The following is a 12,695-nucleotide window of genomic DNA, read 5'->3' as shown; positions in this document are numbered from 1 at the left end:
TTTGGAAAATTATGTACAAACCCTATATTTTTTCTTTTTGATTACATATAAATACAAATTAGCTATTCTTCTAAAAAGTGGTTATAATAGTAAATAAATACAAAATAAGAATCTGACCATTATACTTCATGTGCTGGGGTTAAACCCATATAAAATGTACAACTAAAATACATTTAAAATCTTTAAAGGAATATTTCTCTGATTAAAATATTTGTTTTCCCAACTTTTTGTAGACATAAATATATTTTCAAAATAGTTGTGTTTTTTTTTCTTTCCATTTCATTACATAAATAAAGTCTTCATTGGGAAATATTAAAGTGTCAGCTTTTTTTTTTGTATTTGTCTAATATATTTGCTGTGTTAGCGGCACCCACAACCCTCCACAACCATATCTTGATAGTTCTTTAATACAACTTTTTCATTCTCATCAAGGTAGAGCATGGAAATAGCACTCAGTTCTGTCGGCACACAGCAAGCCTTAGGGATTTTGGAATTCACTGAATTGACCAAAGTCTGAACAATGGCATGGTTTGTTGAGTTTAGATGATCTGCCAGTGGAAAAGGACATTCCCCATGGCAGTAAAAGGCACTATACCCCGGTGGGGCAACAATCCAGTCATTCCACCCCACGTCATTGAAGTCCACATATAACGGATGCCTTTTGCAACTGTATTTGTGGCGTTTACGCTGTTTGTGTTTCGCTTGACGCTTTTCTCTTTTATGAAGCGGGTGTCCCTTGCCATCATGCCCAAACGTTACTAATAACGGCCTCAGCTGAGACCAGCTATCTTCATCCTGATGTAAAGACCTGCTAATCCTAACGTGCCTCTTGGAGGCACTGTTCTCTTTGTCCAAGTGAACCACCTCTACCACAAACCCATGATTAGGTTGTCCATGTGCAATCCACCTCATTACAGCTGGCGTTACATCAAAACTTTCCCATTTACTTGCATTATGATGCACCAACCTGGTGTCCAAAAGTCTTGTGACAGGGTCCTTAGAGGTGGCTGTGGCTGGCCTTATAATTTCATAAATATTAATACGGTGATGGTAGCTGCTGTTGTTCTCAGAGGCTCCTTGCACCTGTTTCCGAAAAATCTGGAGTTCGGCTGAGGTGATAGATTCCTCATTAGGGATGGAAGTTAAATTAAAGAAGAAACGCCGTGCTGTTTTCCCACTTGTTTCTGGCAGCTCTTCCAAAACTTCTAATTTGATTAGAAGAGGGGGGAGGAAAAAAAAATAATCAGAAACTGAGACATGCAACCAAACCCTTCAGATACATCTGCTGCTGACAACTTTCAAACGACAGTTGACACTCGTGACACACAAGACCTGAAACAGTTTCTGACAGAAAACACTGTCTCCCTTTTCCTTTCATTTATTTATGCAAATACACATGGCATGAAGTTAAAAATGCTTCATTCATTGTTATGTATTTTGATTGAATACTGGTGTCCTCTGCATTCCAGGTAGTTAAAATAAGTGGCAAGAAAGGTGAAGCATTACTTTGGAATTTAAAGACATTAGTAAGAAAGACATTAGCACAACAGTCAGTGGACGTCTGATGAGAAGAATTAAAACTGATTGAGGATTTAGGATAATTATTACATTTCTGCTCTTTTCAAGTACACAGCTTTAACATTTATCCCTTAAAGGCCATTCCAAAAAATATTACTCCACAATTTAGGTGACTTACAAAACTTAATGTACGGATTTTTGTATTATAATTAGAAACCACAAACCCAACATCTGCAATGGCATTTTACTAAGCACGCCCTAATGTTTACTCATGAAGAGCCCTAGAAGGTAGGATCCTTCAACTGTTAAAACTGATGGGTGGTAAAGTGATAATAAAAGAAAGTTGCTTCTGAACAAGAGAAGCTTTTCAAAGACAAAGATTTCCCTCAACTCCACACCATTCTCTCCTTTCACCCAACTTATAACCGGGTGGAACTTTAGGAAAAATAAAATATATCTAGGAAGCATGATGTTGTGACAGTTATTAAAGAAACTACAAGTATTAGCCACAGTAAATCTCTCTAAAAGCATGACTTTTAATTTTGGTACTAAGCACACTGGAGAACTAACTATTCACTTTCTAAAGTGAAACCATGACTGGTACAGGCAATTCTTACTGATACAATTATTCCCTGTTGATTTTAGTAAGACTTCTTGCACAAGAAAATGCTTAGCTTTACAGCGTCTCAGGACCAGACCTTAATTCAGAAATAAACAGATGTTTAGAATGGCCACAAAGCAAACTTTTGTGAAAATTAGAGAATCTCTCTTATGCCAGAAAGAATCTTTGTTATACACTACTTTGCTAAATGCTACTTAAAACTGCAGTTTTCTGCATCTGCCTACAAGTTACAAACTTTGCCCTCACATCTGCTCTTTTGCTTAGACCTTTGCCTACCACGTTCAGTCTCCCTCTCTGTAGTGTTTAACATGAATGACCCGTGCACTGGATTTTCCCCATTCATGGCTAAGTGTTTACTTTCCACATAGAGGAACACAGAGCAACAGTGCAAGGCTACATTTCACCAGTCATCTCCCTCTTCATTATACAGCTCTCCACTAAACAGTACATCCACTCATCTTAGGTTGCCTTCTTTGTCGATAGGAATCATTAACCCTACAGATCATTATTATTTTTTTTAACTGCAGTTTCAAGGTAAGGGGAACTGCGTCTTCATCGCTTTTACAGTAATGCCCCTGGCTGACAGTACCTTTCTGCTCAGGAAAGTGTTTCCCCAGAAGCACGCAAGTGACACGCAGGCCACCCACCCCACGGGCCGGTCCGTGCCACGGTGGACACCACAGTCTGTGCAAGCACACCGACTAAGCCCATCGCTAGAGGGGAGCCAGAGGAGGAAAACAGAAACGTGTCTGTATCCAAGAGAGCCTCCTTTTGAGGATAATCTCATCTGCGTGCATTTAGCAAGCCACTGGAGCAGCAAGCGGGCGCATCCGGTGGCCAAGGGCTCCCAGCGAGGACGGGGCAGCTGCGCCCCGGGGTGCTGCGGCGAGCACGCAGCCATCGGGCGCCTTGCTGAAGGTCTGGCCAGGCTGCCCGAGGCCCTCAGGCGCACCTCAAGTCTGGCAGCCAGGCTTTTACCAGCCCGCCTGCCCGCCTCCTTCGTGGCATGGCTCAGGTCTAGGCTGCGGTGCTCCTCACCTCGATGGCAGGGCAAGAAAGTCGCTGAGGAAACGCTGCGATTGATTCATTGATCTCTCACGGGGATTAGATAAGGATTAGAAACCTCCCGAACGATCCCAGCTCAGCTGCGAATTAGGGAGCTTTTCCTGGTGGTTTGGCCTTGCGAAAGAAAAGCTATCTGTGGGAAGGCTTAATTTGGAGCAGGTCCGTTTTCGCAGAATAAATAAATAAAATGAGAGCCTCTCGTGGGGTGAGGGGGGAGGAGGAAAGAGGTTTGCCGAGTAAGTGCGTCAGAACAGAAACTTCAGAGTCCTCTAACCGGGGCTTTTAAAGCAAAACTGACTACAACCCTTCCTGTAAACTCAACAAAACGCATTTTATTAGCGGCCAAGCGCAGGCACTCCCGGGCAGGCGCCTGCCCCCGACGCTCCTCCTCCTGCCCTCCCCTCCCCTCTCGCCGTCCCGCGGCCGCTCGCAGCGCGGCACCGCCGCACGCGCGGCCCGCGCCCGTTAACGGCCGCCATCGCCCAACCGCCCACGGCGGCGCGCGCGCGCCCCCCGCCTACCTTCGTGGTGGAAGCTGCGGACGGTGTTGGCGCGGCTGGCGGCCCTCTCCAGCGGGTAGCCGAGGGCGGGCGGCTGCGCCAGGCGCTGGCCCGCGTGCAGGCGGTAGAGGTCCAGCATGTAGGGGGGGATGACGACGTCCTTGCCGGGGCTGGGCCGCCGCTTGAGGCCGAACATGTGGAGCAGGCGCAGCTCGAACTCGCTGAGCAGGTCCTCGGGGCGCTGCGCCGCCGAGGCGGCGCGGCCCGGCTCGCTGAAGCGCCGCCGGCCCACCTCCGGCATGAGGCCGGCCGCGCCGCCCAGCAGCACCTGGCAGAGCAGCAGCGCCAGGAGGCAGCGGGTCGCGGCAACCATGATCAACCTGCGCGGAGGAGGAGGAGGCGATGGGAGCCGGGCGCGGGGGCGGCCCGCAGGTGGCTCCCCCCGGCCCCCTGCCTTGACCCCGCGGGCGGGGCGAGGGAGGCTTCAGGTGCGCGGAGGCAGCGCACGGCGGAGAAAGGCACGAACCCCCCGCGACGGGACGGGACGGGGCGGGGCGGGACGGGGGCAGGCGGCGGCGGCGGCCGCCGCTGTCAGCGCGGCCGGGGGCACCGCCGCGGCACAGGTGCGCGCCCGGCCGCGCCGCCCCGGCCGGGCCGCCGCCGCCGCTCCGCGGGGGACGGGGCGGCTGCGGAGCCGCCGCGCTCGGTGCGGCGCGGCGCGGCGGGACGGGACGGGACCTCCCCGCGCCGCTCGCAGCCCGGCGCTTCCCCTCGGCGGCGCGCCGCTGCCCGGCACGGCGGCGGCGCAGAGCCTTCCCCGGCGCCGGGAGAGGTGCGCTCTCTCGGCGGAGTGGAAGGAGGAGGGAGGGGGGGAGGTAAGCCTGCTACGTCCTTAGCCAAACCCACAGGATACTCTTCTCCCCCGTGAAACTCTGCGCTGGATTATTATTATTATTGTTGTTGTAATGATTAGTGTCCCGTCCCCCCTCTCTCTTCCAGAGCGCTAGCACCTCCGCCGTGGCCCACGGAGTCATCCTGCGGAGAGGGCTTTCAGCGGATCGGCGACCGCCGGAGTTATACCTGTGTGCAGCAGCCGGGCTTGTGTCTGCAGGAGGGTGTTCTGCTCTCGGGGTGTTTTTCCCGCATCACTTGGTGTTACTCCAAACTTCGCTGCCTCTCCTCTACAGCTGCCGAGCAGAAAATAGAAGTTCCCTGAAGTATAGTCCGCCTCAGAAACATACTTTTAGCAGCTGGCTTAGGAGGCAGAAGGCAAGTCCCAGCCAGGGAAGGGCTTCTCCCTTTTAAAAGCAGCGATCAGAAAGTTGTTGCTTCTTCTTCTTCCTCCTCCTCGCGTGTGCCTGCTCGTGAATGGGTGCCTATGTGTCTATGGAGTTAAAAGGCTCCTTTTAAAAAGTGTCCTTTGCATCATCAGCATCAGACAGATGGACATTTACTGAGACTCCCGCAGCAACATTAAGATGAAGCTTGACTTTTCTCCGCTCCCTTAAAAAGAAAGAAGAAAGGAGGAGAAAAGGGGGGAGGGAAAAGGAAAGGGAGGAAAGAAAAAAAAAAAAAAAAAAAAAAAGGGTGGGGAGCAGTTTGTTCCCGGCCCGCGCGGAGCGGCAGCGCTACGGGGACAGCTGTGTGTGCGCACGCTGCGCGCCGTGCAGGCGTGCCCGGCTCCCGCCCCTGCACCGCACCATTGACGGAGGCGGCCGGGCGCCGCCGGGGCTTTTTGTTGCGCGGCGATGTCACGACCCCGGAGGCTCGCGGGCCCGCGCCAATCACAGCCGCCCTGTGGGAGCGGGCTGCGGCCCCGCACGGCTTTTAAAGGAGACGCCGCCTCCCTCGCGCCCGCCCGCCCGCCTCCCCGCCCGCCCCCGCTCGCGCCCGCCCCCTCGCCCGCCCGCCGGGCCGGGGCGCAGCGCGGCACGGCGCGGCCCCGCGCGGGGCTCCCGCTGCCCTCCGGCCCGTTAGGCGGCGGCGCGGGCCGGGGCCGGGGCCGGGGCGGCGCGGGCCGGGGCCGCGGCCGCCGCCGCCGCCGCGCGGGGTCCCGGCAGGTGCCGGGCGGACGCGCCCCGCCGCCCCCGCGCCCGCCGCCTCTCCGCGCCGCCGGGCCGGGCGGGCCGGGCCGGGGGCAGCCGCGGCGCGGGGAGAGGCCGCGCCCGGGCCCGGCGGGAGCGCCGCGCGGCGCGGGGGGGCGCGGAGGCCGGCGCGGGGCTGGCGGAGGTGCGCGCCGCGGCAGAGGGTTTTTTGGCTGCGGCTGCCCTCCAGTGGCGGAAGCGCGCCGGAGCCCCGGCGGGAGCCGCCGCTCGCCCCGCGGCACCTGCGCGGCGCCGGGGCGCGGGGGGCGCCCGCGCGTGACGGGCCCCACGCGGGCCGCCGGCACCCGGCCGGGGCGCCCAGCGGCAGCGCGGCCGCGCCGCGGCGGCCCGTGTGAGCGCCCCTCGGGGGCTCCGCGCGGCGCGGACGGGCAGCCGCGGGCGCGTACAGCAAGCGCGGCGGAGCGGTGCGCAGCTCCTGCCCCGGGAGCGGCCTTCTGCCTCCGTCCCGCGGCTCCTCCGCAGGGGAACCCGCGGGAGGCAGGGACGGGGCGCAGCGGCGTAACTCCTCGTGCGGACCCTCTGCTGCTGGTTTTCGTAGCACCTGAGCTTGACTTGAGCGATACTGGCGAAATGTCACTCCTGGAAGGAAATGTTGAGAAAGAGCGCTGCACACCAGTGTAGGCAAAACCACTGCAGAACTACACCAGTATAATTAAGGAGCTGGTAAAGCCTCACTCAGGCGAGTCCCGAGACTCGTTAACCTCTGGTTTTCACTTGCTGCCATGCACGTGGCCACGGGCAGGAGGTGTGACACAGACCAAAATGAAATCCCTCAGAAGTGTAGTAACTTTTCCGTTGCATTCCATTTCAGATAATGTTTAATTTTATGACTTCCTGCAACTCTTTAGCATGAACTTAAAGTGCATGCAGTGTGACTTCAGGGTATGCCAATTATGTAAATCAGCACTAAAATAACAATGGCAACGTAGTTTACACATCACTGACATTAAATGAGCACTTCAACTTCTAATTGCCATTCCAGTTCAATCTGTAGTGGGTCATGCCAGGAAAAAGTCATTTCTTGCCTCAACACTTACTCCCTGTGCCTGAAGCATAGGTTGTACTGTATGGCCAGCTGCGCTTTATCTCCAGGAGGTTTCTATATTAGGATGATGAACCTTATAAGGGAGAAGTATCCTTATGGTTGTTCCAAAGGCCTGGATATATTCTGATCTGATATCAAGAGGGTCTTGTAGGCTTGCCTCCTCTCTGCCTGTAAAAATAAATAGGTTCACACAGTCTTCCATTCTCTTGGTCATAAAAGACTGATGCTTCACACAGGAAAACACATTTCCTCTCCTAGTTTTTCATCTCTCTTGTCTATTTAGATTGGGGGCTCCTGGGGTAGTGGCTCTGTCTTACCATTTGATTGCACAGGGTCCCAAGTGACAACAGGAAGGGCTCATAGCATGTCCCTGCATGCACTGGCATCCCATACCAGAACCTCAAAAACACGTATCCCAGCCACTTTCCACCACTGCCTGGCGCACATGCAGATTTCTCACCAGAGAAATTTCTTTTCAAACAGAGCATCTATCCAAAGCATCGTCCCCCTTTTTCTTCAAAAGACGTTTATGTTAGAAGTGAATCCCTGAGCAGGGTGACACTGCTGCAGGCATGTATCCAGAGATACTCACAGCAGATCTGTCGCAGGCATGCAAGACGTAGCATATCTTGTCGCTTTGCAGATGCTGATCGGAGGTGAACCCACAGGCAGGTAGCTATCATGCTGCAAAGGCAGGAGGGTGGTTCCAGCACGATGCCGCCCTTCCAAAGTGTTCACAGTAACTTCTGTAGATGCCCAAGCTGAAGTTCTCGTTCATAAAGCTGTCTGTTCGCAGGTGCCTCCTTTTACAAGGAGGTACAGATCAGTCATCCTGGGTGCAAGCTGTGTGTAACTGCACTGTGTCTGCCATGTCCAGTTACGCTTCATGTCTCATCAACGCACCAGTTGACTCAATAACCACCTGAGGCACCAACCCACTATCTCTGAACGCTGCATACAGGCATGCTACCATAACTTCTGTAGCATCAGTGCTCCTGAGGTCACAGCTTGAGAAGCAGCAACGCTGCAAACAGCCTTAGGGACAGGTGCATTTAGGCATAAGACATGCAACATATGGTGAAAACATGTCAGCAAGTGCCCACCCCGATTTCTAGTTCCCAGAATGGGCTTTCACAGCAGCCCTGACACCCTTCTCTCTTTCCCACCGTTATAGCTGTACACCAATGAACCTGAGGTAATGATACCAGAGACAAATGAGCTGTATTTCTTGATGCTGTAATTCCACATAAGCTCAGTGAAATCAAGGGAGTAAAGTGATACATCAGGTGAAGATTCAGCCCCATTATAGTGGACCCCCACAGTGACATTTAGTTTTACAGTTTTTCAGATCAAGCCTGTACTTCAGCTAAATTCCTGATAGAGAAACCACCATTTATACTGAAAAGATCTGGTGCAGATATTGGGTTTTAGGAAACTTGACCATGCATATTCGTTAATCTCCTTTGTGAAACTTCATTCATTTCTATGTTTCTGCGCCTTATATAGTTGATTGGGCTGATTAATTTCTTTCTTCTTTCCTGCACTCACTTTTTTATTCTTTTTTTTTTTTTTTTTTTTTTTTTTTTTAACAGTCAGTGGATATTCAGTTAGAGGTGCCTGCTTCTAAGGTTTCACATCCAGGTGTTCCTTTGCAGGAATCCAAACACAGTTGATGGATCTCAACTTTAGGTATTGTTGGGTTTTCTTAGTAAATAGTAGAAAAGTTTCCAAATAAGGATAGGTTTTACAACACGGTGAGAGCCCTTTTTTTCAAGACTAGACAGAGAGAGAAGAAAGTCATTTTATACAGCATTTTCCTCTTACAAATAATATATCAAATCAATTTTATACGCTGCCACTATGTAGTGTCATTTCTGCATCTGGTTAAAATGTGACTGTCTTTATTGATGGCTATGGGCAGAAGACTTCAACTGAAAGACCTACATGAGAACCGTTTGCCAGTGTCTCTAACCCATAAGTAGTAATCCTTACCAAAATGACATAATTTCTGGTTAAGTTAGAGGTGCAAGAAACATTATCATCACTTCATGAACATTGATAGTAAACAGTTTTACCATTGACTTCAACAGACCAGTTAGACAAATACTGAGAACTTTTGAAAATTCCCACTTTCGACCTCTGTCCTCTAGATTTAAGGATTTATTGCATGATATACTAATAGGTGTGATCTTTATATATATATATATATATATATATATATATACACACACACACACACACACACATATATACACGTTTTAATGAATAAACCTCTTAATAAAAATATGTGCTGAAGTATGAAACATAAATGATATGGCATCAAATGATATACGGGCAACTTCTGAAAATGAGTTAAGATGTGTTAGTGATATTGAGGTTTTGGCTTCACAAAGAGTGGAGATTATCTTAAAGCTTTTCTGTTTCTAAACTGTGCTTCCTGTTGGCATCTGTGTGAATACGATGTGTAGTCTTTCTTTAAAATATTACTTAATATTCATTTGTAAAGAGATATTTGTCTTCTGGTGGCTTGTCTGTGAATATCCATCAATTGTCTGTGCTGTGCAGTCTGTCTCGCATTCCATTCAGGATAGATTCTCAGTCAAGAAGATGATTTATAACATGGGGATTTGTTTTTGAAGAGGAGAAAGGTAGTTTATTCAAAAATGTCTACTTCATTCTTATTCACCTTTGCTGAAATCTGGCAGCTCTTCAAAGCTTTTGCTTTGTTTCACAGTGAGTCTTATTTTCATTCATCAAATCTCCAATTTGCTTCTGTTATAGTAGCAGGGAAATTGGCATTTATCAGGAAATACAACGCAGGCCCAGTATTTTCTACCTTTCCACTATGTCTGCATTGCTAAGGAAAGTTAATGATTGCTGGTAAAAATATAACATCTGCAAATACAGGATATGGTAATCAGTTCACCTAGCTGTGCAACTTTGATATTCTAAGACAAATTTCTACAATTTGTAATTCATAAAATTGCTAGGTAAAGAGGAAAAGAAGTTACCGTGATTACCTTTTTCTGCTGTTTTCCCTTTGAAGCTACAAAGTTCCAAATTTCAAAGCCAGTATTTTAACAGTAGTTTTTACCATTAAGAAGGGGCGAAATGCTCTTACAGCTCTGTAGAGCGCAAGGAACAACAGAGCCATCACCTGACAGATTTCTAGGCACCACCATCATTTGTAAATACTCAGTTATATGTAGTATGGATAGTTACAGACTGGCAGCCTTGTGTGATTCAGTAGCTAGAGAATGACTAAGATTCAGGAGATCTCAGTTCCCTTCCCAACTCTAACAGCATCCTTGCCTTTTCCTTCCTACTCTGATACCTTCCTACCTTTGAAATGCAGCTGCTGCTGATGACCCAGCTTGTAAGATCCTTGAAGACCTACTAGCAAAAACGCTAAGATTTAGGTATAGCTACCATTCGGTGCTAAATAACAAGTTAATGCCAACAGTGATCTGAAATACCTGGACACTGAGGGCTCAATCTTGCCTCCAAGTCACTTGCAAAACTCCTGGTGGTTTCAGCAGTGCAAGATCACACATTTACACCACCAAGGGATGGGAATGCCAACTATTCCAGTCAGAAGGAACAAACAGGGATTTTCTTAATTATGTAAGTCTTGCTAGGAAGGAAATGAGGTGAGGGTGCTCCCCCCATACAAGAGCTGTGTCATAGATGGTCCATTTCAGGGGCTTATAATTTCATCACTGCAGAGAGACTGACGTCAAGTAAAATGGAGGATAATAGAAAGCTACGTTTATTGCCTTAAGAACTGCATATTTTAGCAGTGAAACTGGATAATGTTTTGCAATTAAAATAATATAAAGGCAAGCGTGACGTTCTGTTTAAGCAGATTGTCTGTATGAAGGCTTTATTGTAGCTGCAGATTTAGGGCATATGAAAAGGTTTTCTGTGCTCAGTTGCAGGATGAAAAACATTGCATCATCAGGCATTCTTGTTCTCTAACACTTCTTTGCCAGTATGCCTTTGATAATGAATGCTTGTAATTTTATTTTCTGGTCTAAAGTCATGTTTTCTCAGGTCATTATCATTCCAATTTTAAAATATCCTATTAAAACTAGACAGAACTACAGAAAATAATAGCAAAGCTTTGTGCCTGCCATGTGGCATAAACTCTGCACAAGCAATCAGATGCTGCACCTGCTTCACACTGAAAATAAAGCTATTTGCAACTTTTTTTCAATTACATCCCTTGTTTTCAGCTCTGCCCAGTTTTCGGAGAAGCTCTGACAAGCACAAGTCTCAGTTCAAATACTACCCTGTAACTTTTATTTGGCAGCTTTTTTGTTGGTGTGTGACAAAATTTACTGAAGCAGGTGGACTTTTAGGAGAACATTTTGACTATCCCAGGCCCCTGTCTACTCCATCGCTGCAATGCTTCCACCACAGCTTTCTAGAAAGCACAGTCTAAAATGCACAAACTAATTATAACTGGCACACGTGGAATTGCTTAATGGTATTGCTTATTCCTGGAACATCTGCAGCCCCCATAGCGCTCTTCCTGCACTCGGCGTCCCATTCTACAGGACGAGCAAGAACTACTGCCCCCTTTTTACAGGAGGGGAAAGGTGGCAGAGAGCAACTGGGGTTTAGGAGGTATACAGAAGCCCAAACATCTATATAGGTCACACAGAGATTTCAGAGGATGCATAATCAGGTCAGACACCCAAATTCCCAAAACTTCAGTGAGATGTAAGTACCTGACTCACGTAGATGCTTTTTGCAATCCCAAGAGCAAATCTGTATTACCCAACAGAGGCCTGAAGAATGGCAGCGGTGCCATGTCTACAGTTCTCACTGAAACCCTTAAATCCTAGCAGGAATGCAATTGTCCCGTTCGACCACAGGGAAAAGCTCTGACTTTGTAAGACGCTACAAGGGTGGGTTGGTTGGTTTGTTTTTTAACTGTAAGTGAGCTTGGTGCAGCCTCAGACAGGGATGACAGCAGTCCTGGTCAGGATGTGGACGTAACGCGTTTGATCCCAGGTCGGCAGAGGCGGTGCACCCTGTGGGATACGTGGTGTGTTGAACCCCGGCTGCCTGCCCCTCCATCCCCACTCCGTACCCGCTCTCTGCGGGGAGCGCTGGGCCATCTCCAAGGCATTTTCCTTCGGCTGCAGCACCCTCGCTGAACTGGCAGGGACATCTTTAAACCATCAGCACACGTGAAAGGATGTGTAGAAGGAAGCCGTGTGCATGCTCAGACCTTGCTCAGCGAAGTGAACCAGCCTCTGGAAGCGCTCTCCTTCATTCCCAGACCTTTGGGAGGACACCAGCAGGGTGCCTCGGGCGGGACCTGCCTGCCGCCGGAGCCCCGTGCGGTTGCAGCCCGCGCCCAGCAGCGGGACCGCGTTCACCCCGGAGAGCCGGGAGGAGACCTCGTCCCGAGCTGCCGCCCAGCCGACGCTGCGTCGCCGTAGCGGAGGAGACGCGCAGCGAAGCCTCTCGCACGCCGCGGGTACGGAGGGTCCGGCAACGCCGGCTCTGCCGCTCCCCTTCCCTTCTGGGGAGCGAAGCGGTGGGAGGGTCGCCAAAGGCTGGGCTCGCCAGCCCCTCGCCAGCCGCTCCAGCCCCCGCCGCGGCTCCGCTCTGCCGGCGAACCGGCCCGCGGGGCTGAGGGGCCGCGAGCGGCCCCCCGCCCCGGCCCCCCGGCGGGGCACGACAGGACGAGGAGAGCTGCCGCCGGCGCCGGCAAGCTGAAACTTTCAGCGGCGTATCCACCTGCTCAAAATTGGCGCGCTTTAGTTTACACGCTTGTAAAACTAAGCCTGTCCCTTAGCCTATTAAGGATTAGGCTGGCAAAGCAG

At 50.3% G+C, this 12,695-nt stretch overlaps 1 protein-coding gene across 1 annotated transcript; it reads right to left on the bottom strand.

Annotated features, from left to right (window-relative positions):
- Nucleotides 1-202: 202 nt before the first annotated feature.
- BMP2 (bone morphogenetic protein 2) lies at nt 203-5,487 on the bottom strand. The gene is made up of 3 exons (XM_062573500.1): nt 4,786-5,487; nt 3,727-4,085; nt 203-1,205 (listed from the first exon to the last, which is right to left on the bottom strand). Exons 2-3 carry the CDS (start codon nt 4,076-4,078, stop codon nt 361-363), a joined length of 1,197 nt encoding a protein of 398 aa, XP_062429484.1. The 5' UTR covers nt 4,079-4,085; nt 4,786-5,487; the 3' UTR covers nt 203-360.
- Between the last annotated feature and the right edge of the window lie 7,208 nt (nt 5,488-12,695).

This window comes from Rhea pennata, chromosome 3, assembly GCF_028389875.1.
Source record: "Rhea pennata isolate bPtePen1 chromosome 3, bPtePen1.pri, whole genome shotgun sequence".
NCBI lineage: Eukaryota > Metazoa > Chordata > Aves > Rheiformes > Rheidae > Rhea > Rhea pennata.
This window is presented reverse-complemented; position numbering and strand designations above follow the sequence as displayed.